The 25,670-nt window shown below is 37.4% G+C and overlaps 1 protein-coding gene across 1 annotated transcript in view; it reads left to right on the top strand.

Moving 5' to 3' along the window:
• The first annotated feature begins 494 nt into the window (after nucleotides 1–494).
• The window catches only part of IFT57 (intraflagellar transport 57), a 60,772-nt gene continuing 35,596 nt past the window's right edge, over nucleotides 495–25,670 (top strand). The window contains exons 1-5 of the mRNA XM_060010606.1: nucleotides 495–805; nucleotides 3,353–3,515; nucleotides 4,348–4,466; nucleotides 8,305–8,395; nucleotides 16,359–16,427. Coding sequence (XP_059866589.1) covers nucleotides 600–805; nucleotides 3,353–3,515; nucleotides 4,348–4,466; nucleotides 8,305–8,395; nucleotides 16,359–16,427 — 648 coding nt within the window. The 5' untranslated portion in view covers nucleotides 495–599. The remainder of the gene's footprint in view (nucleotides 806–3,352; nucleotides 3,516–4,347; nucleotides 4,467–8,304; nucleotides 8,396–16,358; nucleotides 16,428–25,670) is intronic.

Raw genomic sequence — 25,670 nt, 5'->3', positions numbered from 1 at the left:
CTCGTTGGAAAGCTCCTGAGGTAAGGGGAAACCTATGATATCGACTATCTTTACAACTGTGAAAAACTTTCAGTTTTGAAAAGAAAAGTAAAAAAGATACCAGCAGGTTAGCGTAGCCTTCAGTACTGCAGCACGCCTTCCTTTACTCTTTTTAACTGCTACCAGCTGACTCACACTCCGACTCAGGGGCCCTTGGCAACCAACGGCCCAAGCCCCCTAAAGACTGCTAAGGACCACCAAGAGAGCACAGCGGAAACGCCCGCAGACCCTCCTCGGTGTTTAAATTTCAGCGGGAGGAAGCGTGGCCTAACGTGAGTAGGAGAACGCCACGCCCCCACGGGGCGGGGCTGTCTCACAGCCACCGTCTCCCTAGAGGCGGGGAAGGGGCGGGGGCACACGTGACGTCATCCATGGAGCCCTCCCTGGTTGGAGGGAATTTAGAAGAGACAAGGTGGGAAGGAGGCGGAGTCTAGTTTCCCTGGTGATGGGTTGCCCGGCGGTCGCCTGGTAACCGGCCGCGGAGGTCTTGGCTGAGCCAGCGCAGGCCGCGGAGGTCTGTGGGCCGGGGCTGACGCTGGACTCTTTCTGTCTGTTCCGCGATGGCAGCGGCAGTGGTCACGCCGTCGGGTTTGGAGGATGGGGTTTCTCGGTCCCGTGGCGAAGGGGCGGGGGAGGCGGTCGTGGAACGGGGCCCCGGCGCGGCCTACCACATGTTCGTGGTGATGGAGGACCTGGTGGAGAAGCTGAAGTTGCTCCGCTATGAGGAGGATCTCCTCCGGAAAAACAACCTGAAGCCCCCGTCCAGGTGGGTGCCCTCGTCCCCCGAGCGCCTGGATACGGGCTGGGCTCTGGGGAGATGCCTTCCTCCGGCCTTCGGGGGAACGCCAAGCGCGGGTTAGCGAACACTTGCCTCTGTCTTCCTTCGCAGGAAAGGGCACTTCACCCCAAACTTGGCGACGGAGGGCCGGACTACTCACGGAGCTTAGGCTTCGTATTTTTGTAGGAAGAGTAAAGTTTTGGAACTACAGATAGGATTGGAAGACAGCTTGCCTAGAGCACACACGCAGCTCCATAAAACAGTTTTTTTTTTTCGGATTATAAACGTAATAAAACAACCTCATAGAAAACTCAGAAAACACAAGAAAATGTGTAAAAATAGTACTGCAGTCACTCATAATCTCATCCCGAAAGATGAATGCCATTATCAATTTAGATCTATCTCTAGTTTTTGTTTTTCTCTTTGAGAGCCTGTCCCTACAACTTGTAATTGTGGGTACCTGGACCTTGCTGAGCACTTTGTATGCAGTTAGTAAACTTGTTCACTAATTGCTATGGTTTAAAAGACTTCCGCCTTTGCAGTTAACAGTATTCTCGGAAACTGAGAAGTGAAAAAGACAAATGAAATGACAATTATTGGAATTGTCTCTCTCTCATAGAACCCAAAGGCCTGCCCTGTTCTGGTGGGGAATAAGTCCATCATCCTGAAGCCACTGGCATTAGTTACTGAGGGTAGTGGACAGCCAGCACTTTCTTTTCCAGTCAGTGTAGCTTAGTGATAGCCTCATAAATAAGTTTTATAGCTTTCCTTCACATTAGTACTTACTTAATTTTTTGTGTTTATTTTAGATCAAGAATTTGTAGTACTTTCTCTTAAAGGCTACAGCTAGTCTCAAATAATTTCCCTTGACAGTTTGAATCTCATTTCTTGCTCTCTTCCAGTAACTCACATTAGAAGATATGTAGGCTTCATGTAAACTGCCCATATTGCTAAGCCAGTCCATAATAGGAGAAAAGTTAGAGGAAGAATCATTGTTGCTTGATTCATGATAGAAATTGTAGGATTGGAAGTTTTTACTTAAATGAATAGGATAATATAAACAACCAACATCTTCTATGTTAATAAAAATGTGGTTTTTTTCTCCAAGTATATTTTTCAAACTAAAAGAAAGGCCTTAAGGTTCTATAGATATAATCTGTATACTATTTCCTCAGCAGGTTAGCAGGGTACTCTGAGTCATGGATTTGCATGGAAATATCCTAGTTTAATGGTTCTCAAAGTGCAGTCAACAGACCAGCAGAATCAGTATCACCTGGGAACTTATTAGAAGTGCAGTCCCGCAGGCCCTTTCCCTGGTCTAATGTATCAGAAATCCTAGGGGTGGGGCCGGGGCCCAGAAGTCTGTTTTAACAAGCCTTCCAGGTGATTCTGATGCCTGCTAAAGTTTGAGAGCCACTGTCCTAGGTCTACAGTATTTAACAGTATCCATTCCTCTGTCTTGGAGTTGTTAGCAGCTGATACGGAAAAGATGGGTTGTTAGTAGTGGGTGAACATATATTGATACCTACCTGGAAGGACTTCATGGCCTTTTTTTCTTTCCAGCTTTCTGTTATCTTTGAGAACATTTACACTTACCCTGCAGGAAAAAGTTTTGGAAACAGGAAGGAGTAGACTGCTGATTCTTATGAAAAATAGTTATAATATCTATAAATCCAAATGTAAACACAATAGTGATGGCTACACATAAAAGCAAAATAAGATCTTTGATCAAACTGACGAATGCTGTTGCTAGCAGGTTTTATTCCTGATATGTTTAGGTACAAATCATGTTGACCCTCATAGGGCTATTTTTAGTAGTCTGGGGATTTAACCTAAAGTCAACAAATGTTTGTTAGACTGGGGATGTGATAAAACACAGTGGTTCTTACTCCTGGCTGCACCTTAGAACCACCTAGGAAGCTTTTGAAACATGCCCATACTGGAGCTTCACTCCCAGAAGTTCTGATTTAATCTGCGAGGGAAGAAGCAATGTTTAGTAAGGTAGCAATAGTTTGACAAGATCCTCAAGTGATTCAATATGCAGCCAAGATGAGAACAACTGTTTAACCTAGAGGATAGGTTAGAATCAGTAAGCAAAGATAACAGTGACATTGTAAAAAATGTAAAAATGCATAGTGAATAATCATTAAGGTCTTTTTTTAAACTCTGAGCATCTCTTAATTCCAAATGACCATTTTCTGGAAGTACTCTCTTATTAATTATTCCTGACACATAAATGATTTTGGCCAAAGTTCTACATGCTCGGTTTTTTAACATGACTTGCACTTTCTGGATGTAAAGTCTTTGATCTAATATTTTGTGACCAGTAGTAATTGCCCTTATCCTGTTGATTAAAAACTTTAATGTGAGTGTTGTGGTTTACTAGAAACTTCAAAGAGTGAATTATCAATGTGTTTTGTTGTTAAAGCCATTTGGAAAAAAAATCCTTTGGCAATTTTGGATTTAGCTCCTTTAGCTACTATGGACTTGTTTGAAATATTTCATATTCTACCCTCTCCCCTTCTTTTGAAACAGACACTATTTTGCACTGCCTACCAATCCTGGGGAACAGTTCTACATGTTTTTCACTCTTGCTGCTTGGTTGATTAATAAAGCAGGACACCCCTTTGAGCAGCCTCAAGAATATGATGACCCTAATGCAACAATCTCTAACATATTATCTGAACTTCGATCATTCGTAAGTGTAAACAACTCTCTTCTTTCTGCATGTTCTCAAGTTAGGACATTTTTAATATTGGTAATACAGCCACATAAATGCTAGCCTTTTAGAAGAATTCTCTTTGAATAACTATATACACATGCATATATATGTGTATATATGTATATATATAATTATATCTAGATTTATTTTTCAGGTAAAATCGTCTCAGAATGGTTGATATTATAACATTAATGCCACTTCTAAACATGTTTAGTGTGCACACATTATAGCCCAAAGTAATAATATTTTTCTTAATCTTGATATGTCTCTGAGATAAATTTATGGATACTTAGTTCTCCTTCTAAAAAATGACTAAAAACTAGGAAGCTGGAACACTGTATTTTGAAAGGGAACTTTGATTTAATAGACCATGATAACAGTTGTACTTTTCTGACTTTTCCTGGAGACAAGCAGTAAGAATTTTTGGCACACATGTTATTGATTTTTGACAAGTGAATCACTTCATCCTTCGCATGGTTGTTTAATGATATGATACCAACCTAGTGGTTATACTGAATTTTCACCCTAACAAGATCGATGATTTTTTCTGCTGTCATGAGGTTATTGCCTTTTAATTTGATACTTTTGACAGTAAAACATATTCATTTTCCTTTAGTATTTCTGTACCAATGGATTAAAAAAAAAAGACTAAAGAGATGGATTTCTAAGAAGCAATGTAATTAGTTATTTTAAATCATATTTGAAGAATAGAGAAGTGATACATTTATTCAGCAGTACTTTGCTTAAAATATTTTGACATTTGCAATATAAATAACAAGTTATACCCTGTTTATCTTTTGTATTTCAGGGGAGAACTGCAGATTTTGCTCCTTCAAAATTAAAATCGGGTTATGGAGCACATGTATGCTATGTTCTTGACTGTTTAGCCGAAGAAGCATTAAAATATATTGGTTTCACTTGGAAAAGGTAAAAATTACCCCACCTGGCAACAGTAATTTTATGTGCGGAGCTTTTTGTTCTAAGGGTTCAGAGCTGTTTAGTTGAACTGATAGGAAGTATTTCTTCTTGACTGTTCTAAACTGAAAATGCCACACTTAATTAGAAAACTTAGTATAGACAAAATTGGAATATCTGGTATCTTCAAAACCAGTTTTGATATTGTGCCCCTTCCCAGTTCAGATATATAATTATTAAGGATTTAACTGTAACTGTATATCCTGGTCAATTTAGGACATTTTTTTAAAAGTTTCTTTGCATATATTTATTTATACAACCAAAGATAGTATATACATGGGGGTAAATGATAGCTACAGATTTAAGGAAAAAAATGGAAATTAATATAGTATTTTAAGTGGGATTTTCTCCTTTGTTTATAGTGACTGGGCAAGAATAATACTGAAGAAGCCACCTGACACTCTGTTAGACATTGTTCATTGCTTCTTTCTCTGACCTGTGATTTGTTTATATTTCTATTGTTGTATCTATACCATGGTATTAAAGTCATTTGTTTACAGGTCTGGCTTTCTTGCTAGAAATTATGAAATCTTTGTATGTACTCTATGGCAGTTAACATAGCATTTGATATATCATAGATGCTCAATAAATGTTGACCACATGGATAAGGGAATAAAATATTAAGAAACTATCAATTTGTATAGGTTATAATTAGAAAATATATAAATTTGGTCCTTTGGAGATTGGGATTATTGATAGGTTAGAGACTGTGGAAGGCATTATTCAGGTTAAAAACATGAGCAAGCAGTGAATTTGGATTAGAACTACCTTCTTGGAAAGGTGTATATATTGTTTGTATATTTTAATGTATATTCAGTTACATTCTCTCAGGAAAGTTATCTACTCTCTATTAATGAATACTTTTAAAAACGTACTTGGCTTAGGTTATCATCAGGTTGAACCATATGAAATTACCGATATTCATCTATTTTTGAACTAAAAAAAAGTGGTAATTTCATACGCTCCAACCCAAACAGTACCACTTAGTGCAGTGTGAAGAATGAGTACATAATCTACATTACTTCTTTATTAGATTCCATGAAATCTTATGAGATATCCTGCATTTGGCATTTTTTAAAAATTATTAAATCTATTGCCTAATGAATTCTAAATTCACCAGAAATTATTGGTATCTTAACCACTAAGATAACCAATTGGTATCTTCCCCCCCATGTATATACGGTTCCTATAAATTATACAAATCACAATGCGTGACCAAGAATAAGATATGCTAAGAAACAAAGTACCAAATTAAATAGATAATTTGGTACTTCCTTTGTTTCTTAGCATATCTTATTCTTGGCCATGGATTGTGATTTGTATAATTTATAGGGACCGTATATACATGGGGGGAAAGTAGGGGGAAACATTGAAAATAGGGATTAGAGAATATATCAACTATGTGATATGTAAGTGACGTAGAAGTTACGTGTTTATAGATTCTTATTTTATATATCTAAATATGCTAAAACAAACTAGTAAAAAAGAAGGAAATTATTCTTTAAGAAGATTGATTTGGTTTGTAGTACTTTACTTCCTTAATATTAAATGTCGATTTTTGTATTTTGTTAACCTGAGGTATGGATTTTTAAAATAACTTTCCAGAAATAAATGCAAATACTTTTTTTTTAAAGATTTATTTATTTTTTTAATTTTATTTATTTTTGCTTCATTGGGTCTTAGTTGCAGCACACGGGATCTTCATTGAGGCATGCAGGATCTTTCTTTGTGGCATGCAGGCTTCTCTTTAGTTGTGGTGTGCGGGTTTTTTCTCTTCACTAGTTGTGGCGCACAGGTTCCAGGGCGTGTGGGCTCTGTAGTTGTGGCACACAGGGTCCAGAGCGCGTGAGCTCTGTAGCTTCCAGCCCACGGGCTCTAGTTAAGGCACGCGAGCTCAGCAGTTGTGGCACGCAGGCTTAGTTGCCCTGTGGCATTTGGGATCTTAGTTCCCTGACCAGGGATAGAACCCCCATCCCCTGCATTGGAAGGCAGATTCTTTAGCACTGGACCACCAGGGAAGTCCCCAAATACTTTTGAGTATTTTCAGTATGGGAAATGTGTGTCATTAATCTTGATGGAGAAAAGAGTGCTCAATACTTAGTGTTAGGACCACTGTTTAGATTTTGGAAATAAGAACAAAGCTGGAGTCCTTCTTATTACCTCTATCAAAATAAATTTCAGGACTTCCCTGGTGGCGCAGTGGTTAAGAATCTACCTGCCAGTGCAGGGGACACAGGTTTGAGCCCTGGTCCAGGAAGATCCCACATGCCATGGAACAACTAAGCCCGTGTGCCACAACTACTGAGCCTGCGCTCTACAGCCCACAAGCCACAACTACTGAAGCCCACACGCCTCGAGCCTGTGCTCTGCAACAAGAGAAACCACTGCAGTGAGAAGTCTGCGCACTGCAACAAAGAGTACCCCTGCTCACCACAACTAGAGAAAGCCTGCGCGCAACAACGAAGACCCAATGCAGCCAAAAATAAATGAATAAATAGATACATTAAAATTTTTTTAAATAAATTTCAGATTGATCAAAGACGTAAATGTGAAAAATGAAACTATAGGAGTGCTGAAAGACCAAAGGGATGTGGGATGTGTCATGTGATGGAAAAGCCTTATGTATATGATGTTAAAGCTAGGACCCATGCAAGAAAATGTTGCTAAGTCTATGTAATAAGAATTGTAACAGTCCTGAATAGCTAAGAGTATAAGAAATAAATAGGAAAAATATTCTTAACACAGTTAAGCAAAGCATTAATTTTCTTAATATACACACAAGGGCAGGGGGCATAAATATGCATTTCACTGAAAAACACACATAACCAATTGAAATATGAAGAGGTATTCAACCGCTCTCATGTGAAAGAAATGCAGTTAAAACAAGAGTGAGGTTTTTTCACTTAGATGATTGGAAAGGATTAAAGTTTGTTTACCATATTGGCAGATGTTTACCATATTGGCGAATGTATGGAAACAGAGTCCCTGTTGTGCGAGTGTAAATTAGGGTAACGTTTTGGAAGCTGGTTTTAGCAATATCGAGCAAAACAATAAAATGTACAAAGTTGTCGACCCAGCCCTTATACTTGTACAAATTTATTTTAAATGATATACATAAACGATAAATGTATAAGGATGATCTTTTCAGTATTGTCTAGTAAAGAAACTAGAAACAACGTCAATTTTCAGCCAGAGATTGCTAGTCATATGACTTATGGTTCAGTGGAATACAGTGCAGGTATGTTGGGGGCGGTGAGGAGAAGTTGTACACTTGACCTTTGAACGATGCAGAGCTTAAGGCTGTGGAAAATCCATATATAACTTGTAGTAAGCCTTCCTTATAAGTCATCCCTCCAAATCCGCAGTTCTGCATCTGCAGATTCAATCTACCACAAAACGTGTAGCAGTGTAGTATTTACTATTGAAAAAAATCTCTGTGTAAATAGACCCATGCAATTCAAACCCATGTTGTTCAGGAGTCAACTGTATATATACTTAAGTGTGGTATATTAGTAAGTAAAGAAAGTAGGTTGGCTAACAGTATGCGTGGTATCATCCCATTTATGTACTTGATTCTTCAAATTTGGAGGTAAACATTTTTGCTTCTTTACATAGAAGGTTTCAGGAAGGATACGTGAAACATTTAACAGTGATTCTGGAAAAGGGGGCAGGTGAAAAAGGACCAGAACTGGTGTAGCGGGGGGATCCTTAATATTCACATTATGCCTTTTTGCTCTGCTGAAATGTTTTGTTCTTTACTCTCATCTCATGTTAAGCTTTATTATTTTAGACCAACATACCCAGTGGAAGAATTAGAAGAAGAAACTGTTGCAGAAGATGATGCAGAATTAACATTAAATAAAGTGGATGAAGAATTTGTGGTATGTGTGTTGCGGAACTTTTTGTTCATTTTCACCATTGGATTCATTTCCCTTAATCAGTATCAGTTGTTTAGACCTTTAGTTAAGTTAATACTCATGTTCTGTAATGATTGAGGTCTGAATTTTAGCAGAGGTTCTTCAAATGTAGACAGGAAGTAGTAGACCACTAGTTATATGGGTTAACATTTTATTAACAACCATTCATGATCTTAAATAGGCCATAAATAATAAAGAATTTAGAAGAGAGCAATAGAATTTAGGATTAATACATTCCGCTTCATAAGAACACCATTCATTTCTCAGGAACTCCTTTATGCTTCTAAAATTAGGATGAAGACCACCCTGCAGGAACTTAAAAAATACTTATACATACCAACATTATTTAAATTGTTTGGCAGCATCTGGGCCTATCCGCATACTTAACATTCTATCCATAGTGTGAAATTAAATGTTCACGTCTCTACAACAGACTAGACTAGGAAAATGGTGGAGCAAAAGAACTTTTCCTCAGAACCAGATATGGATTGACCCTGGTGTTTTAGGAAGTGTACATATGATTTGAAATTAAAATGGCAGGGAAAAAAACTTTGTAGTATATTTTACTGTCATAAACCAATTAAATTTTTCAGGTGATTTTTTTGAATCCACAGAAAGTATATTCTATATTTCAGCTTAAAGTAATTTATTAAGGTACTATATGCTGCAAAGATATTAATCACTGCATTATTTTATAGTGAATGATGAAAATAACCATTAAATAAATTAGACTATATCAGATAGTAGAATATCATATACCCATTAAAAATTGTTTACAAAGAAGGGCTTCCCTGGTGGCGCAGTGGTTGAGAGTCCACCTGCCGATGCAGGGGACACGGGTTCGTTGCCCTGGTCCGGGAAGATCCCACATGCCGTGGAGCGGCTAGGCCCGTGAGCCATGGCCGCTGAGCCTGCGCATCCGGAGCCTGTGCTCCGCAACGGAAGAGGCCACAATAGTGAGAGGCCCGCGTACCGCAAAAAAAAAAAAAAGAAATGTTAGTGACATGAGGATGACAACTTATACTATATGCATAAACTCAACTATATAAAATATGCAGAAAAAATATTAATATATTAACATTAGTTATATATGGGTAGAGGGATTATGGATGATTATTTTCCCTTCTATACATCTTTATATCTTCAAAGTTTTTAACATGTATTTTATTAGCAGTAGAAATATTTTAAACCATATGTATTAAAAAGATGACTGCTATTTATAGAAGGAAAAAGACCACTATAAAACAAATCAATTTAAAAGGTATCTTTCTTAATGTGATAAATTTTTAAAGTTAAGGTAAAAATGTAGTCATTCATGTGTTCATTGAGCATCTGTTATGTAGCAGGCACTGGGCAAGAACCTGATGGTGCTGGATGTACAAAAACTCTGAGGCAGGAAGGAGCTTAGCATGACCAAGGAACTGAGAGAAAACCACAGTGGCCGTATCTCCTAAGTGAGCGGGAGGGTGGCTTAAGATTAACTGGGAAGATAGACCAGGTCCAGATCATTTTGGGCGTTTTAAGTTTAGACTTTATACTTTGTGTAATAGATCTTTCCATTCAGGCTCAGAAAATTTTAAGTCCTCACATAGTCCCAGTTGTTCATCTCACTTATTTTACTCGGGTATCTTCCTCATCTTGTCTTCTTAGTTACTGTTTATTAGTTATTAGTTAATAGCTTATCTACAGATACCTGGTCCTAGTGCATCAATATTTAGCTTCAGGGCTTCCCTGGTGGTGCAGTGGTTGAGAGTCTACCTGCTGATGCAGGGTACACGGGTTCGTGCCCCGGTCCGGGAAGATCCCACATGCCGCGGAGCAGCTGGGCCCGTGAGCCATGGCTGCTGAGCCTGCGCGTCCGGACCCTGTGCTCCGCAACGGGAGAGGCCACAACAGTGAAAGGCCCGCATACCGGGAAAAAAAAAAAAAAAAAAAAATTAGCTTCAAAGACCTATAACTCAAAACTGCTCGTCAGGGGGAAAAAAGGAAGAAAACCTACTAATCAGAAGGAAAACTCTGTGAGGGCAGAAACCAATTTTGCACATTTTTTGTATCTCCAGTTTATTATGCAGTGCCTGGTGCCTTAGTAAGTGTTCATTAAATATTTGACCAAAAATCACCTGTCAGCATATTGCTTGTAACTTTTAGAAATTATAGCTTTTTTTTTTTTCTGAGAACCATTTAAAGTTCAAAGCAGCATTATTGTTTGTGTAAATTAGAGAAACAAACTAGAAAGCAGCCTCTTCACACATTTCTTGCCAACTGTGAAGTAGAGACCTTCTGCTGTCATAAGATCAAGCTGAAGGCCTTCCTCAGGGGGTTGCCTCTGAGGCTGTCATGTCTGTTGAATTTTTTTCTTTCCTTTCTTCCTTATTGTCATTATATTATCCTAAGGAACCCTCTCTTACCTCTCCCATTCCTCTTGCTAAGGAGAGCTGGATCAGTGCCAAAAAGCCTTTGGCTGGTGGGATAGTACTTCATTTTGTTGCCAGTTTGTGGGATAGCTCAAGGATGGTAAAGATCATTTCTGACAGAGTAAAGTTAGTCTATAATCAACAAGGAACTCAAAACCTTCAGTTTTAGACTGGCCAAATAAAGATAGGACACATTGGAAAGAAAGAAAGTGAGGAGAGAGAGGGGAGGAGGGAGAGAGAGAGGCAGAGAGGAAGGGAGGGAGGATTGGGATCATGACACAGAATATTTTCAAAGAATATTCTCACAGAATGTTCTCACAGTATATAATCATATCCTTAGTAATTGGCAATAAAAGAATTAAGAGGATACATACTAGGCAAAGAAATGACAGGAAATTGTTGAGTGCCTTCTAAATTACTGAGATTAAAATCCTCTTAATTTATTTTAAAACTATTTTTGAGTCTGTTTATATTCAAATTCCTTTCGAATGCTTTCTTAATAATATTTAGTAACTTAAATCCTTTTTCTAGTACCTACTCTTAAAGCTTTTTGCCTATGAGTGTTCAGTCCACCACAATTCAACAAGTATTTATTGATCACCTATATTAATAGTACTGATTAGGTTATTATAAAAACATTATAAACTTGTCTCTTCTCCCATGGGCACTAAGTCACTGGCATTTCAATCATTTGCTCTGGTTAAGTAGACCATCACTAGTGCAAACACAGGATAGACTGAGCTGTTTCTCAAAGGTGTGGCTCTGCATGTATGCTTAAGATTTAACATGTAAACAGATCAGTTTTGTCTACACCTCTATGCCCCACTGCCCCATCCCCAAAAATATGAACGTTAGTTGAGTGTATGGAATCTGCATTTATATTGTTTCATGTTTTACTAAAATCTTTCCAGTTCCCCAAAGATTAGCAGAGTTCCCCTATCTTATTTTAGTGGCCCTACTCCCAGAGATTCTACTTTCTGAGTAGCTCTGGGATGGAGCCTTACATTTTCACAAGCTCCCAGGTGATGCTGATGCTGATGCTGCCTGTCTAAGAACCACATTTTGAGAACCACTGTCTTACATACTTCTTTTTTTAAATTTCTTTTATTAATTTTTACTGGAGTATAATTGCCTTACAATGTTGTGTTAGTTTCTTGCTGTACAGCAAAGTGAATCAGTCATACATATACATATATCCACTCTTCTTTAGATTTCCTTCCCATTTAGGTCACCACAGAGCACTGAGTAGAGTTCCCTGTGCTATACAGTAGGTTCTCATTAGTTATCCATTTTATATATAGCAGTGTATATATGTCAGTCCCAGTCTCCCAATTCATCCCACCCCTCCTAACCCCCTTGGTAACCATACGTTTGTTCTCTACGTCTGTGACTCTATTTCTGCCTTGTAAATAAGTTCATCTCTACCATTTTTCTAGATTCCACATATAAGCGATATTATATGATATTTGTTTTTCTCTTTCTGACTCACTTCACTCTGTCTGCCACTCTCTAGGTCCATCCATGCCTCTACAAATGACCCAATTTTGTTCCTTTTTATGGCTGAGTAATGTTCCATTGTATATATGTACCACATCTTCTTTATCCATTCCTCTGATGACTGACATTTAGGTTGCTTCCATGTCTTGGCTATTGTAAATAATGCTGCAAGGAACATTGGGGTGTGTGCACCCTTTCGAATTAAGGTTTTCTCCAGATATATGCCTAGGAGTGGGATTCTGGGTCATACGGAAGCTCTAGTTTTAGCTTTTTAAGGAACCACCATACTGTTCTCCATAGTAACTGTACCAATTTACATTCCAGCCAACAGTATAGGAGGGTTCCCTTCTCTCCACACTCTCTCCAGAATTTATTGTTTGTAGATTTTTTGATGATGTCCATTCTGACTGGTGTGAGGTAATACCTCACTGTAGTTTTGATTTGCACTTCTCTAATAATTAGTGATGTTGAGCATCTTTTCATGTGTTTTTTGGCCATCTGTATGTCTTCTTTGGAGAAACGTCTATTTAGGTCTTCTGCCCATTTTTTGATTGGGTTGTTTGTTTTTTTGATATTGAGCTACATGAGCTGTTTGTATATTTTGGAGATTAATCCCTTGTCAGTTGCTTCATTTGCAAATATTTTCTCCTATTCTGAGGGTTGTCTTTTCGTTTTGTTTATGGTTTCCTTTGCTGTGCAAAAGCTTTGACGTTTCATTAGGTCCCATTTGTTTATTTTTGTTTTTATTTTCTTACTCTAGGAGGTAGGTCAAAAAAGATCTTGCTGTGATTTATGTCATAGAGTGTTCTGCCTATATTTTCCTCTTAGAGTTTTACAGTATCCAGCCTTACATTTAGGTCTCTAATCCATTTTGAGTTTATTTTTGTGTATGGTGTTAAGAAGTGTTCTAATTTCATTTTTTACATGTAGCTGTCCAGTTTTCCCAGCACCATTTATTGAAAAGACTGTCTTTTCTCCACTGTATATTCTTGCCTCCTTTGTCATAGATTAGGTGGCCATAGGTGTGTGGGTTTATCTCTAGACTTTCTATCCTGTTCCGTTGATCTATATTCCTGTTTTTTGTGCCAGTACCATACTGTCTTGATTACTGTAGCTTTGTAGTATTGTCTGAAGTCACGGAGCCTGATTCCTCCAGCTCTATTTTTCTTTCTAAGATTGCTTTTGCTCTTCGGGGTCTTTTGTGTTTCCATACAAAGTGTAAAAATTTTTTTGTTCTAGTTCTGTGAAAAATGCCCTTGATAATTTGAAAGGGACTGCGTTGAATCTGTAGATTGCTTTGGGTAGTATAGTCATTTTCACAATACTGATTCTTCCAATCCAAGAACATGGTATATCTCTCCATATGTATCATCTTTGATTTCTTTCATCAGTGTTTTATAGTTTTATGAGTACAGGTCTTTTGCCTCCTTAGGTAGGTTTATTCCTAGGTATTGTATTCTTTTTGATGCAATGGTAAATGGGATTGTTTCCTTAATCTCTCTTTCTGATCTTTCACCGTTAGTGTATAGGAATGCAAGAGATTTCTGTGTATTAATTTTGTATCCTGCAGCTTTACCCAATTCATCGATGAGCTCTAATAGTTTTATGGTAGCATCTTTAGGATTTTCTATGTATAGTATCATGTCATCTGCAAACAGTGACAGTTTTACTTCTTCTTTTTCAATTTGGATTCCTTTTATTTCTTCTCTGATTGCCATGGCTAGGACTTTCAAAACTACGTTGAATAATAGTGGCGAGAGTGGGCATCCTTGTCTTGTTCCTGATCTTAGAGGAAATGCTTTCAGCTTTTTTCACCATTGAGTATGATGTTCGCTGTGGGTTTGTTGTATATGGCTTTTATTATGTTGAGGTAGGTTCCCTTTAAGCACACTTTGTGGAGAGTTTTTATCATAAATGGGGTTGAACTTTGTCAAAAGCTTTTTCTGCATCTATTGAGATGATCATATGGTTTTTATTCTTCAGTTTCTTAATGTGATGTATCATGTTGATTGATTTGCATATATTGAAGAATCCTTGCATCCCTGGAATAAACACCACTTGATCAGGGTGTATGATCCTTTTAATGTGTTATTGGATTTGGTTTGCTAGTGTTTTGTTGGGGATTTTTGTGTCTATGTTCATCAGTGATATTGGCCTGTAGTTTTCTCTTTTTGTGGTATCTTTGTCTGGTTTTGGTATTAGGGTGATGGTGGTCAAATGAGCTTGAGAGTGTTCTTCCCTCTGTAATTTTTTGGAAGAGTTTCAGAAAGGTAGGTGTTAACTTTTCTCTAAATGTTTGATAGAATTCGCCTGTGAAGCCATCTGGTTCTGGACTTTTGTTTGTTGGAAGATTTTTAATCACAGTTTCAATTTCAGTACTTGTGATTGGTCTGTTCATATTTTTTCCTGGTTCAGTCTTGGAAGGTTTTAGCTTTCTAAGAATTCGTCCGTTTCTTCTGGGTTGTCCATTTTATTGGTGTATAGTTGCTTGTAGTCGTCTCTTATGATCCTTTGTATCTCTGTTGTTACTTCTCCTTTTTCATTTCTAATTTTGTTGATTTGAATCCTCTCCCTCTTTTCCTTGATGAGTCTGGCTAAAGGTTTACCAATTTTGTTTACCTTCTCAAAGAACCAGCTTTTAGTTTCATTGATCTTTGCTATTGTTTTCTTTGTCTCTATTTCATTTATTTCTGCTCTGATCTTTATGATTTCTTTCCTTCTACTAACTTTGGGTTTTGTTTTGTCTTCTTTCTCTAGTTGCTTTAGATGTAATGAGAGGTTATTTGAGATTTTTCTTATTTCTTAAGGTAGAATTGTATTGCTGTAAACTTTCCTCTTAGAATTGCTTTGGCTGCATCCCATAAGTTTTGGATTGTCGTGTTTTCATTGTCATTTGTCTCTAGGTATTTTTTGATTTCCTCATTGATTTCTTCAGTGATCCATTGATTATTTGGTAACATATTTTTTAGCCTCCATATGTTTGTGTTTTATACAGTTTTTTTCCTGTAATTGGTTTCTAATCTCATAGTGTTGTGGTCAGAAAAGAAGCTTGATACTTCTAAATGCTTAAAGATAAGGGTTATCCTTGAAATCTGCCACTGCAGCTTTTGTACAACTCTACATGTGTAAGTGTCCACCAAACAACACCCACTTATTTTTTTTGTTTTTCTGTACAAGACTTCAGGGCCAAGTTCCATTTGCTTTATTACCATGTCTTTAAGCTTTGGATATTCTTGTTAAATTTGTTTCACCCACTATGTCACTTGTCACCACAAAGACATTTGAAGAGAAAGGGGAACTAAAGTTTTGTTGTATATGCTTAGAGAGCCTGCTCAGACTCTGTATTTACTGTATATTGGAGAGGGAATTGATTCTCAAAGGGTCTCTTCTGACCCCATTCCCCATATCAGTTGGGCTAGGAATCAGGACCAGCTTGGAATCTACCTGAACTTTTCTTTTAGATAGTTAATATCTAAGATACAAGTTTAGTATCTTACATGTATATATTTTACATCCTTATATACATTTAATATTTAATATCTTTAAACTTGAGCATATAAAAGATGAGATGTCAAAAATATACGTTAATGTGATTGGTCCCTGGAGTAGGTGAGAGTATTCTATATCTGTCAGCCTCTTATTTTTGTCCATTTTAGTCATGTTACTCAAAATTTCCATTAACTCCTTCCAGTGTCTCTTTATTTCAGATATGCCACTTGGGACTGTTTCTTGTTATGTTTTTATGTTTATTTATCCCCAGTTTCACAGCAGTGGCATCTTTCTCTCTTTTTTTCTTTTCTTCAGTGACTCTAAAAGAGGTCCTATTTTTAAATGGCATCATCAAAAAACAGATAACATTATGCCCTACTTTATGCACACTACTAGGCTTTTAAATACCCTTTCCTGCATTAGTCTTTCTATAGAGCTTAGCATATTAAGTATGTGAAATCTGAAAATACCTTTTTTAATTACAACTTTTATAATTATTAACTTTTAAACTCTTTTATTTTTCTAAGGAAGAGGAGACAGACAATGAAGAAAACTTTATTGATCTCAGCCTTTTGAAGGCCCAGACCTATCGCTTGGTAAGTTACATGTGATACACACAGGACCAACAAGCAGTCAGTACACATATTCTGCTAGAAATTGAAACAAGTAGAAATCATTCTTGGCCATTGCTTTGTGTGTCATTTGAAAAGTAGCTCTCGAAGCTGTTTTTCTATATATACAATATTATAATTATAGCAAATATACAAATCAGAGGGGCAAGTGGGAAAGCCTTCTGTCCATACCATGGAATATCAACTCAGGGCTTCTCATGTAAACTGGAAATAATTGATTTGCCTTATGTTATTTTTTTATTATGGAAAAACATATATATATGTTATTTTTTATTATGGAAAAACATATATATATATATGTTATGTATATATAATTCAAGTTATTTTCCATTATAATGGGCCGTATTGAATGGTCTTGATTATAGGAAATACTCAAATGGTAATTCTTTGAAATAAAATGGTTTATATTAAGACTGGTATATGGATAGGTAGTCATATGTTGCTTCAAGTCAGTTTTTGCTCTGTTTTAATTAGGAAATAAATCCAGTCTATAAAAGAGAACCCACTCAATGAGATATTTCAAAAGTACATTTGGGATTTTTCTGTTTTCCTATATGTATGTTATATTTCAATAAAGTGATACCTATTGCATGCTCAAAAAAGTACGTATGAAACACAGTCTTATTTGTTCTTTATTTAATTATTCTTATCTCAATTCTACCAACAAGTTTGGATCTAGTTTTGGGTTCCTGTCATGAAGACTTCCTTGGCCACCTCACCCCATGCTAATCTCTTCACTTATCATTCACTGCCTTAGTATTGTTAGTCAGCATTAGTCAGTATTATTAATGATATGTGTGCGTTTTCTGCCCAACTTGAGATGTAATATAACATAACGCTGTGGCTAATTTGACTGAGTGTGTGAGTTGACTTTGAGACTTCCAGTACTTAACTAGCTGTCTGACCTTTGGCAGGTTTCCAACCTTCTTGTGCCTTATCTTCCTCAAATGTAAAATGAGGATAAAAATATTAGCTTTTATGTAGAGTTTTTAAAGATTAAAAGAGTTACTACATCTAAAGCATTTATAATGATGTTTGGCACATAGAAAGTACTTAAAAGGTGTTGGCAAAAACCAAAACCACACCTTCCCCCCACATTCCTTCTCTCAAATCTGACTTGTACAAGCTTCTTGCTAACACGGATAACTATCATTTTTTATATTCTCCATAGTATAACACAGAAGATTCTGAATAAATGCTTCTTAAATGAAAGAATGTATTTTTTGTTGCTCAATTGAAAATTATTTCAGAATAATGTGTTAACATTTAAATCCAAACAGATAAACTCCAGTTGTAACAATACATTTGCACATCACTTTGTAGTTTTCAAAGTACTTTAAAACACGTTTTTTAGTGACCTTGTAAGGCATTTGAGAAGATGTTATTTTCATTTTACAGATACAAAAACTGAAATTTATCACCTTGGGACAGTTTGATCTTTTAAAAAGCTAATAAATTACAGTGGCTTAATTTGAACTCAGTTTCTCCAGACTCCCAATTCTATTTCTTTTTCTCCTTTACCTTAAAACAAGAGTTCAACAGGGTAGATTCCTATCTTAAGCAAGGACACTGTGGTGCTTGGTGTTCCTGTATGTGTTGAAGATGTGATGACAGAGTTCTAAAGTATGAAGAAAAAAGCATAAGTAGAGATGCATACACCGTTATTCTTAGAAAGAAGCTGATATTTGTACTCTTCATTCTTCTGTTGATGATATAAATAGAGGCCGGTAAAGGCCACCTGTAATTCCCTCTGGGCTAAGTAGTTTGAGTATTAGGAAGGAGCAAAGTGATTTAACTTGCCTTTACCATTACTCTAAGTCCCTATTGGTCCTGATTTCAATTTTTCACTTCAATTAAGCTGTGTAAGGATGGGTTTTCCCCCTACGTATGACTTTATAATTATCTAGGTATTAGATCCTTTGGACAATGATTATATAACATATACCTTTTTGAACTAAGACTATGTATAGTTTCATTTTCACAAGAGGAAGAAGTCTGAACACCAGGTGTTTGTGGATGGTCAGCCATGAAGTACTAATGAGGCAGAAAACCCTTTCATATTTAAAAAAATCTGGCAAGTTTATGATGTTGCCCACTAAAGCCATCTGCCTGAGACAGCTGTATCTGACTACAGCTTGCGATGGCTCAGGCTGCTCTTCCCCCAAGACAGAATTGTGCTATAGGTTAGTAACACAGATTTAAGATTTTGTGTTTCATGCAGCATGTGGGCTCACAATGCAGAAGAAATATTATTTTACTAAAGTTGATGTGATGAATTCTGCACTAGAGCAAGAATGATGGATACTATCTAGGAAATTGATGTACTGAATGTATACGTGACTGCCAGCCTAGCAATGTGCAGCTTACAACAGTCCCCCTCTACCTGTGGTTTTGAAACAATAGATGTTTCTCCAGTCATTCTCTAATCCTCCCCATTTTATTGTTCTTCACAGACTTTGGCATTGTATTCATCTGATTTGTTTATTGTCTATCTCAACCAGTAGGATGCAAACTCATCTAGAGCAGAAGCTTTTTTAACTGCTCTTGTACCTGTGCCTGGTGTGTAGAAAGTGCTCAGTACTGAATAATGTTGAATGAATACACACGTGAATGAATGCTATTTTATATTTATAGCTTTATGAGAAAGTATAGTTTAATCTTCAGAGAGAAAAGAACTCAGCAATAATTGGGTCCTCTTCTATGTACTGTGTAGGATAATACAGGGAGAAATCTACTTATATTCCTTTCTTTCATTAAATAAAGCAAAGTCTAGGCCCTGAAAAGTGTGCCCTTAAGTATCATGGTGACTCAAGAAGCTGGGTGTACATGAGCATTTTCCTGAGATTTGTGGTAAATGGAGCACGAGAAAAGGTAAATGAAAGAGACATATGTTGCAGATTGTGTTCTCTGGAAGTGGACACTGAGACAGAGTTTGGGATGCAAGATGTTCATGGTGAAAGGTCGGGGTGAGAAGTGTTGCCTGCTGGGCCGGTCGCTGGAGGCGGTCTGCCCTGGGAAGGACGCAGCCCCAGGTAAGGTGGCTCTGCAGGTGGGACAGAGCCCGAGGGAGCTGACAGCTGGAAGCCGGCTGCTGGCCACCTTGCCCGCAACTGAGCGCAAGTCCTTCCTTGAAGGGAGACCCTAGAGGTCTAGCTTCCTGACTCCCACTGCATAATTGAAGCCTGTAACCGCTAATTTGAAGAATTTGTGAAGAGATGCTGTGTGCCCATTGACTAAACTTTAAGATGTCTGCCTAATCAGACTGTAACGCAGCAGCAGTATTTCATGAGCACTGAAACCGGTGTTCTAAGAAAATGGCGCTTCCTATCAATCACGAACGCTTATAGTGATTGTTTGGCACTGGTTTGTTGGGAAGCAGGTGTTTTTCAGAATAGTTATTTACTTTGAGGTTTAAAAGTATTTTAAAGCCATTTTTGCTGTGATTTCTTCCTCCAATTCTGTTACCCCATTGTGGTTTGACCAACAATACAGGCATACCTCATCTTGTGGTGCTTCACTTTATTGTGCTTTGCAGATACTGCATTTTTTACAAATTGAAGGTTTGTGGCAACCCTGCATCAAGCAAGTCTACTGGTGTCATTTTTCCAACAGTATTTGCTCACTGTGTCTCTGTGTCACATTTTGATAATTCTCGAAATGTTTCAAATTGTTTTCAAATGTTTCAAAATGTTTGTCATTGTCGTTATATTTGTTACAGCAATTTGTGATCAGTGATCTTTAATGTTACTGCTGCAGCTTGCTAAGGGCTCAGATGATGGTTAACATTTTTAATGATAAAATATTTTAAATTAGCACATACCTTATGTTTTTAGACATAATGCTATTGCACACTTAATAGACTACAGTGTATTGTAAATACATCTTTTATATGCACTGGGAAACCAAAAAAATTGCGTGACTTGCTTCTTTATTGTGGTATTTACTTTATTGAGGTGGTCTGGAACCAAACCTGCAATATCTCTGAGGTATGCCTGTACTTTGCAAGATAATAACTTCTGCAATTAGTGAAGGATTGCTTTATTTTTCCAGAGTTTGATTTGCAGGTTAGTTATTGAAATTTTGAATTTTTTCTTAGAAAGAAAAAAATATGGATGGTCTTTGAAGCTAGCCCACAAAGTTCTACACTCTTTCTGTCCCTCTGATTTCTGAATGGTCTTGAAATCTGAAATTGAGCGGAAGCGTCCCTGAGAGTGGCCGTGGTGGGAGGGACACTGGTGTGGAATTAAAGCTCTGACAGTTGGGCAGAGCCTGTGAGGGTTAGGGGTGCGGTAGAATGTTCTGAGATGTGAGGGGTGGGAGCAGGGAAGGAAGGCTCTGGTGGCAAGGTGTTCGGCAGGGTCGTTTCTGTTTCAAACTTGAGTATGCTGATTGGAAAGTACCTGTATGTTCATGGTAACTGTGCTGTAATTATGAGTGGTCTCTGTAGCTCCCCTCCATTCTGAAGCTCAGTAGAATCACAGCAGTAGTGTTCTGGCAGCATGGTGCAGATGTGTCATTCTTCTCCCCCAGTGGAAAAAAAAAAGATGGGAGGGAAGCTGTGTGCTCTCTGAATTCTATTTTTAAATGCCCATCACTTCATTTCAAAACATTTTTTTCAAACATGCCATAGACACCATTCTTACTTGAGATGCTAAATTTGAGGTTTTAGAAACCAAATCCTGAGTTATACAGCATAAAACCAACTATCTCAAAAGGTTTAAACACAATTGGTTTCTAATTACTTAGCAAAAAATTCATTGTACCAAGAATGAGAGAATTTTTAGCTTAAAAAGCAGAAGCTGTAAGGAAGTAAAAATCTGGGCGTAGAATAAAAATCATCATTTCAGTTTTAGTTTAGGATGTCATTGTGGCAAGGCTGCAATATTGTGATCAAAAGGGGGAGAAGATGGATCTACTTCGATTAATATCTTAAATACTTTACATTTTCCTCATTTTACATATGATTTACACTTTACTCTTCAACAAAATGTCCTTTCTTAATACAGGAAAAAAATACCATTCTACAACACAACGTGCCCCATAGGAGGCCCCTGGTTCTGATTCCTGCTCGAGGAAAATGTTTTTTCTTCTCTTTTCCTGAAACATTTGGGTGTGAGTTCTCCTATCTGGGCTCTGACTGTGGGAAGTCTATCGTTGGTGTTTCACAGAAGAAACAATTAAAACGCCACATGTTCGAGTGTGATGGAACACATTGCTGAGTAAATGCTTTTATTTCTCTGGTAGCTAGCCCGTACCACCCCATCAGTTTTACATCTGGAGGTGAATAGGAAATGTAGGTTAGAGAAAAATGCTGTACTCCTCACTGCTCAGAGGAGGCTCAAACAGCAGTCCTTGCTGGGTGTAAAAGAGACTTTTACTTGATCTTTGGTGTAGCTTTTGAACGCACACTTGAAATAGGAAAGATCCTTATTTTCATTCATGGTGTTATTGTGAGCCTAGAAAGAAGTAGGAAGCAAGGACTTTTCAAGGTCCCTTCTAGCTCTGAGTCCATACCTTCAAGGTCAATGCTACAGTGGAAAAGCAGCCTTAGATAAAATCCTGACCACATGTCACTAGCCATGTGGCCATACTGATTTATCCTCTCTGTAACTCAGCTTTCTTATCTGTAAGATGGGGACACAATTCAACCAAGCGTTATTTTAAGATTAATAGAACTTGTGCACCACACCTAGCATGGTGCTGGCCTAGAGTATACATTTGATGCATTTCTTATTTTGTATAATTTTTTACCTCTCCTAGAGACTGGAATTAGTTACAAACATTCTTAGGTGCTGTAGGAGAATAGAAAAAGCCCCAGTCTCTCAATACAAATAAATTTCTAGATCACCATGAGTATTTTTGAATAAAAAGCTTACATAGCATATAAGTTATCAAGAAGGTTGCATTTTGTTGTAAATTAGGAAGCTCTGGTGATAGCATGGCTTTATTTTCATAATCTGTCACGTGAATTATTATTGAAGTCCCACTGGACTCAATCTGCTGTCACGTAGGGTCTCCCCTGCGGAAATGACTAAGGGGAATTTAATGAAAAGTAATACAATGATTTTTTTTCCAGGAATCATTTGAAAGCCGTCCTTTTATAAACGGGTAGGTTGTATTTCCTAAATCAACACTAACAGCCTATATTTATTATGTAATTCAGTATATTAGATGCATACCCAGAATGTGTGCTTTTTTTCAGTCCTCCTCTGCAAACGTACAATCTTTAAATACACCCACCCCCACCCATCCCCCCAACAGTGTTAGTGCTTTGAATATCTGACTGATTCATTTTCATCCAGGACATCTAGTTAGTTACTAAGACCTCTGGATGCTGCCTTTGAAATCTCTCTCATCTTCATCTCCCCACCTCCCTTTTCCAAAATAGTTTTCATCTCGCTCCTCAGTCTTACTTACCAAAATGTGACTTTAGTCAGATCATTCTAAATTCAGTAACTTTTGATGGCTTTTCGTTGCCTTCAGGACAGTTTATACAGATTATAAAGCAATACATTTTTGGTCTGGCTTTCAAAACCCTTAGCAATTTGACAACTGTCCACATAGCCAACTTTATTTTCTTTCACTGGAATAACTTTTCCAGGTTAAGTTAAAGAGGACCTCTCGTAGGTTTTGAAACACCTCAGGAGTATATCTGCTCTCATCCTATCCTCTCTTCCTTTGTCTCTTACCCAAAATGCCTTCCCATCATCTCTCTACCTGACTCTTCAATGTTCAAGGTTCAGCTCAAATTCTGCCTTCTTAGTGATACCTTCCCTTCTAACCCAGCCCCATTTAATCCTATGATCCACAAATGTACAACCCACAAATCTTCATAAAACACAACTAGCATGTTCTTTTATGAGGATTTTTTATCATTTTATTCACTGTCCCTGGAGTAGCACAGTACCTGGTATACAGTAGGTACTAAATAAAGTTTGGTGGGCTAAGTTATTTTACCTTGTTTGTAACTTTACTTTGCCTCCCCTCTGGCTTAAAGGACAAAATTCACATTCCTCAGCCTGTCCTCTAAGGTCTTTCACAATATATTCAATATTTTTTGCTCCCCAGTATTCACCTTTTTAAGCCCCTCGTCTCTCTTCTCGTGTGATCTTCACAAGCTGTGTTCATTCAATATTTCATATTTTGGCTTATGATGCCTTCCTGGCTATATAAACCCTTGGCTTGCCTTTTCTGCCTGTTTACATCCCAAACTTCCTTGTAAAGTTAAACTTAAATCTCACCATCGCCATTAAAACGCACTTCTCTCTCTTATTCCAACTCCTGAAGCATTTACCACCTGTACCAGCTAGTTTTTGGAAGTTAATCAAACATATATTTTTACTTGTTTTTATTGAAAAAAACTTTATTGTTTTTAAAAGGGAAGTATATTCATTGGTTTTTTTTTTTTTTAATGAAAGCACAAAAGAGTACAAAGAAAAAATTTCTTCAAATCTCAGCTCCCGGATATAAACATTATATCCCTTTATGCATAATTGCCCTGAGGTCATGTAAGATGCTAACATTTAATGAATCTGGATGAAAGGTATATGGGAATTCTTTGTGCTACTTGTGTAATTTTTTGTGTAAGTCTGAAAAAAATTATACTGACACAAAAATAGATTAATGAAGTAGTGCAGAGTTCATAAAATAATCCACATATACAGTTATATTAGTATATGAAGCAATGCAAATCAATCAGGAAAACTATTCAATTAAATGGTGATAGGATAACAGGCTATTCATTTGGAGAAAAAAGATGGACTCCTCCCTCATATCTTACACCCAAATAAACCTCACATGGATCAACAAATTAAAAAATGATGAGGCACAAGAATATGAGTGGCAAGTGTAATATTCATGGGTTGAAATAGGCATGATAAAGCATGGCAAGGAAACTAAAAACCATAAAGGAAAAATACTAATAAATCTGAACGCATAAAAATTAAAACCTTATATATGGAGGGGTGGGGAACACCATAAAGTTAAAAAACAAGTAATAAACTGGGCGGATATAGTTGTTACCTATATGACAAAGGATTGATAGGCGTACAGTAAGGTGTTTCAGAGCTTGTGCTCTAGGGTAACATTGCCTGGGCCCTGCCACTTACTAATGATGTGACATTGGGAAAATTACCTAACTGCTCTCTACCTCATTTTTCTCATTCGAAAAAAATAGGAATAAGTCTCCTTTGATTCATGGTGTTATTACTGGGCACTTAACCCATATGTAAAGGTATCTAGTACCAAGCGTGGCATGTAATAATGATAATTATAGCTGCTAACATATATTGAGGGCTTACTACGTACCAAGTATTGTGAAAGCCTTTCAAATACATCATTTAATTTAATCACCATATCAACCCTTCCAATGAGGAGAGGGTACTATTATTATTCCCATTTTACAGATGGGAACCCTGAGGTTTAATGACAGCTAGTAAGTGATGAAGGGGGGGTTTGACCAGAGACGGCATTCCTGATTTCATCCACTTAACATTTACATCATGCTGTGGTGATTCTCAAGACAACTTAGTTCCCTTTTCCCTGAGTCCTGGGAATATTTACTCTTGACAGTTAAGTGGACTTTCATGTTCCTCTCAGTAAGTATATGAATCGAGTTCTTCAGATGTATTTGAGCACTGATATATCCATGTGGTTACAATCTCAAAAGAAACCTTATAGAAATTTGTTCCATTAAAAAGTTAGACTTATTTCACCCTCTACAACAGCAGTCCCCAGCCTTTTTGGCACTAGGGACCGGTTTCATGGAAGACAATTTTTCCACAGACCGGGAGCGGGGGTGGGATGGCTTCGTTCGGGATGATTCAAGTGCGTTACATTTATTGTGCACTTTATTTCTCTTATTATCACATTGTAATATGTAATGAAATAATTATACAACTCACCATAATGCAGAATCAGTGGGAGCCCTGAGCTTGTTTTCCTGCAACTGGATGGTCCCATCTGGGGGTGATGGGAGACAGTGACACCCGAGGTGTGTTGCTTATGTCCAGTTTACTCCGTGATCTCGTTTTGGTTGCTGTCACTGCAGAAAACCCTGCTTCACAAAGATAGGGTGTTGGAAACGGAAGCAGGCTTTTCAGTGCTTTTGTGGCAATCTCAGGATACTCCGCCTTGACTTTAATCCAGAATGTATGGAGATTTGAAGTTGTCTCAAACAAACTTTTAAGGCCACCGTCATTTGCGATC

The sequence above is a fragment of the Delphinus delphis genome, chromosome 4 (assembly GCF_949987515.2).
Source record: "Delphinus delphis chromosome 4, mDelDel1.2, whole genome shotgun sequence".
In the NCBI taxonomy this organism is placed as follows: Eukaryota; Metazoa; Chordata; class Mammalia; order Artiodactyla; family Delphinidae; genus Delphinus; species Delphinus delphis.
This window is presented reverse-complemented; position numbering and strand designations above follow the sequence as displayed.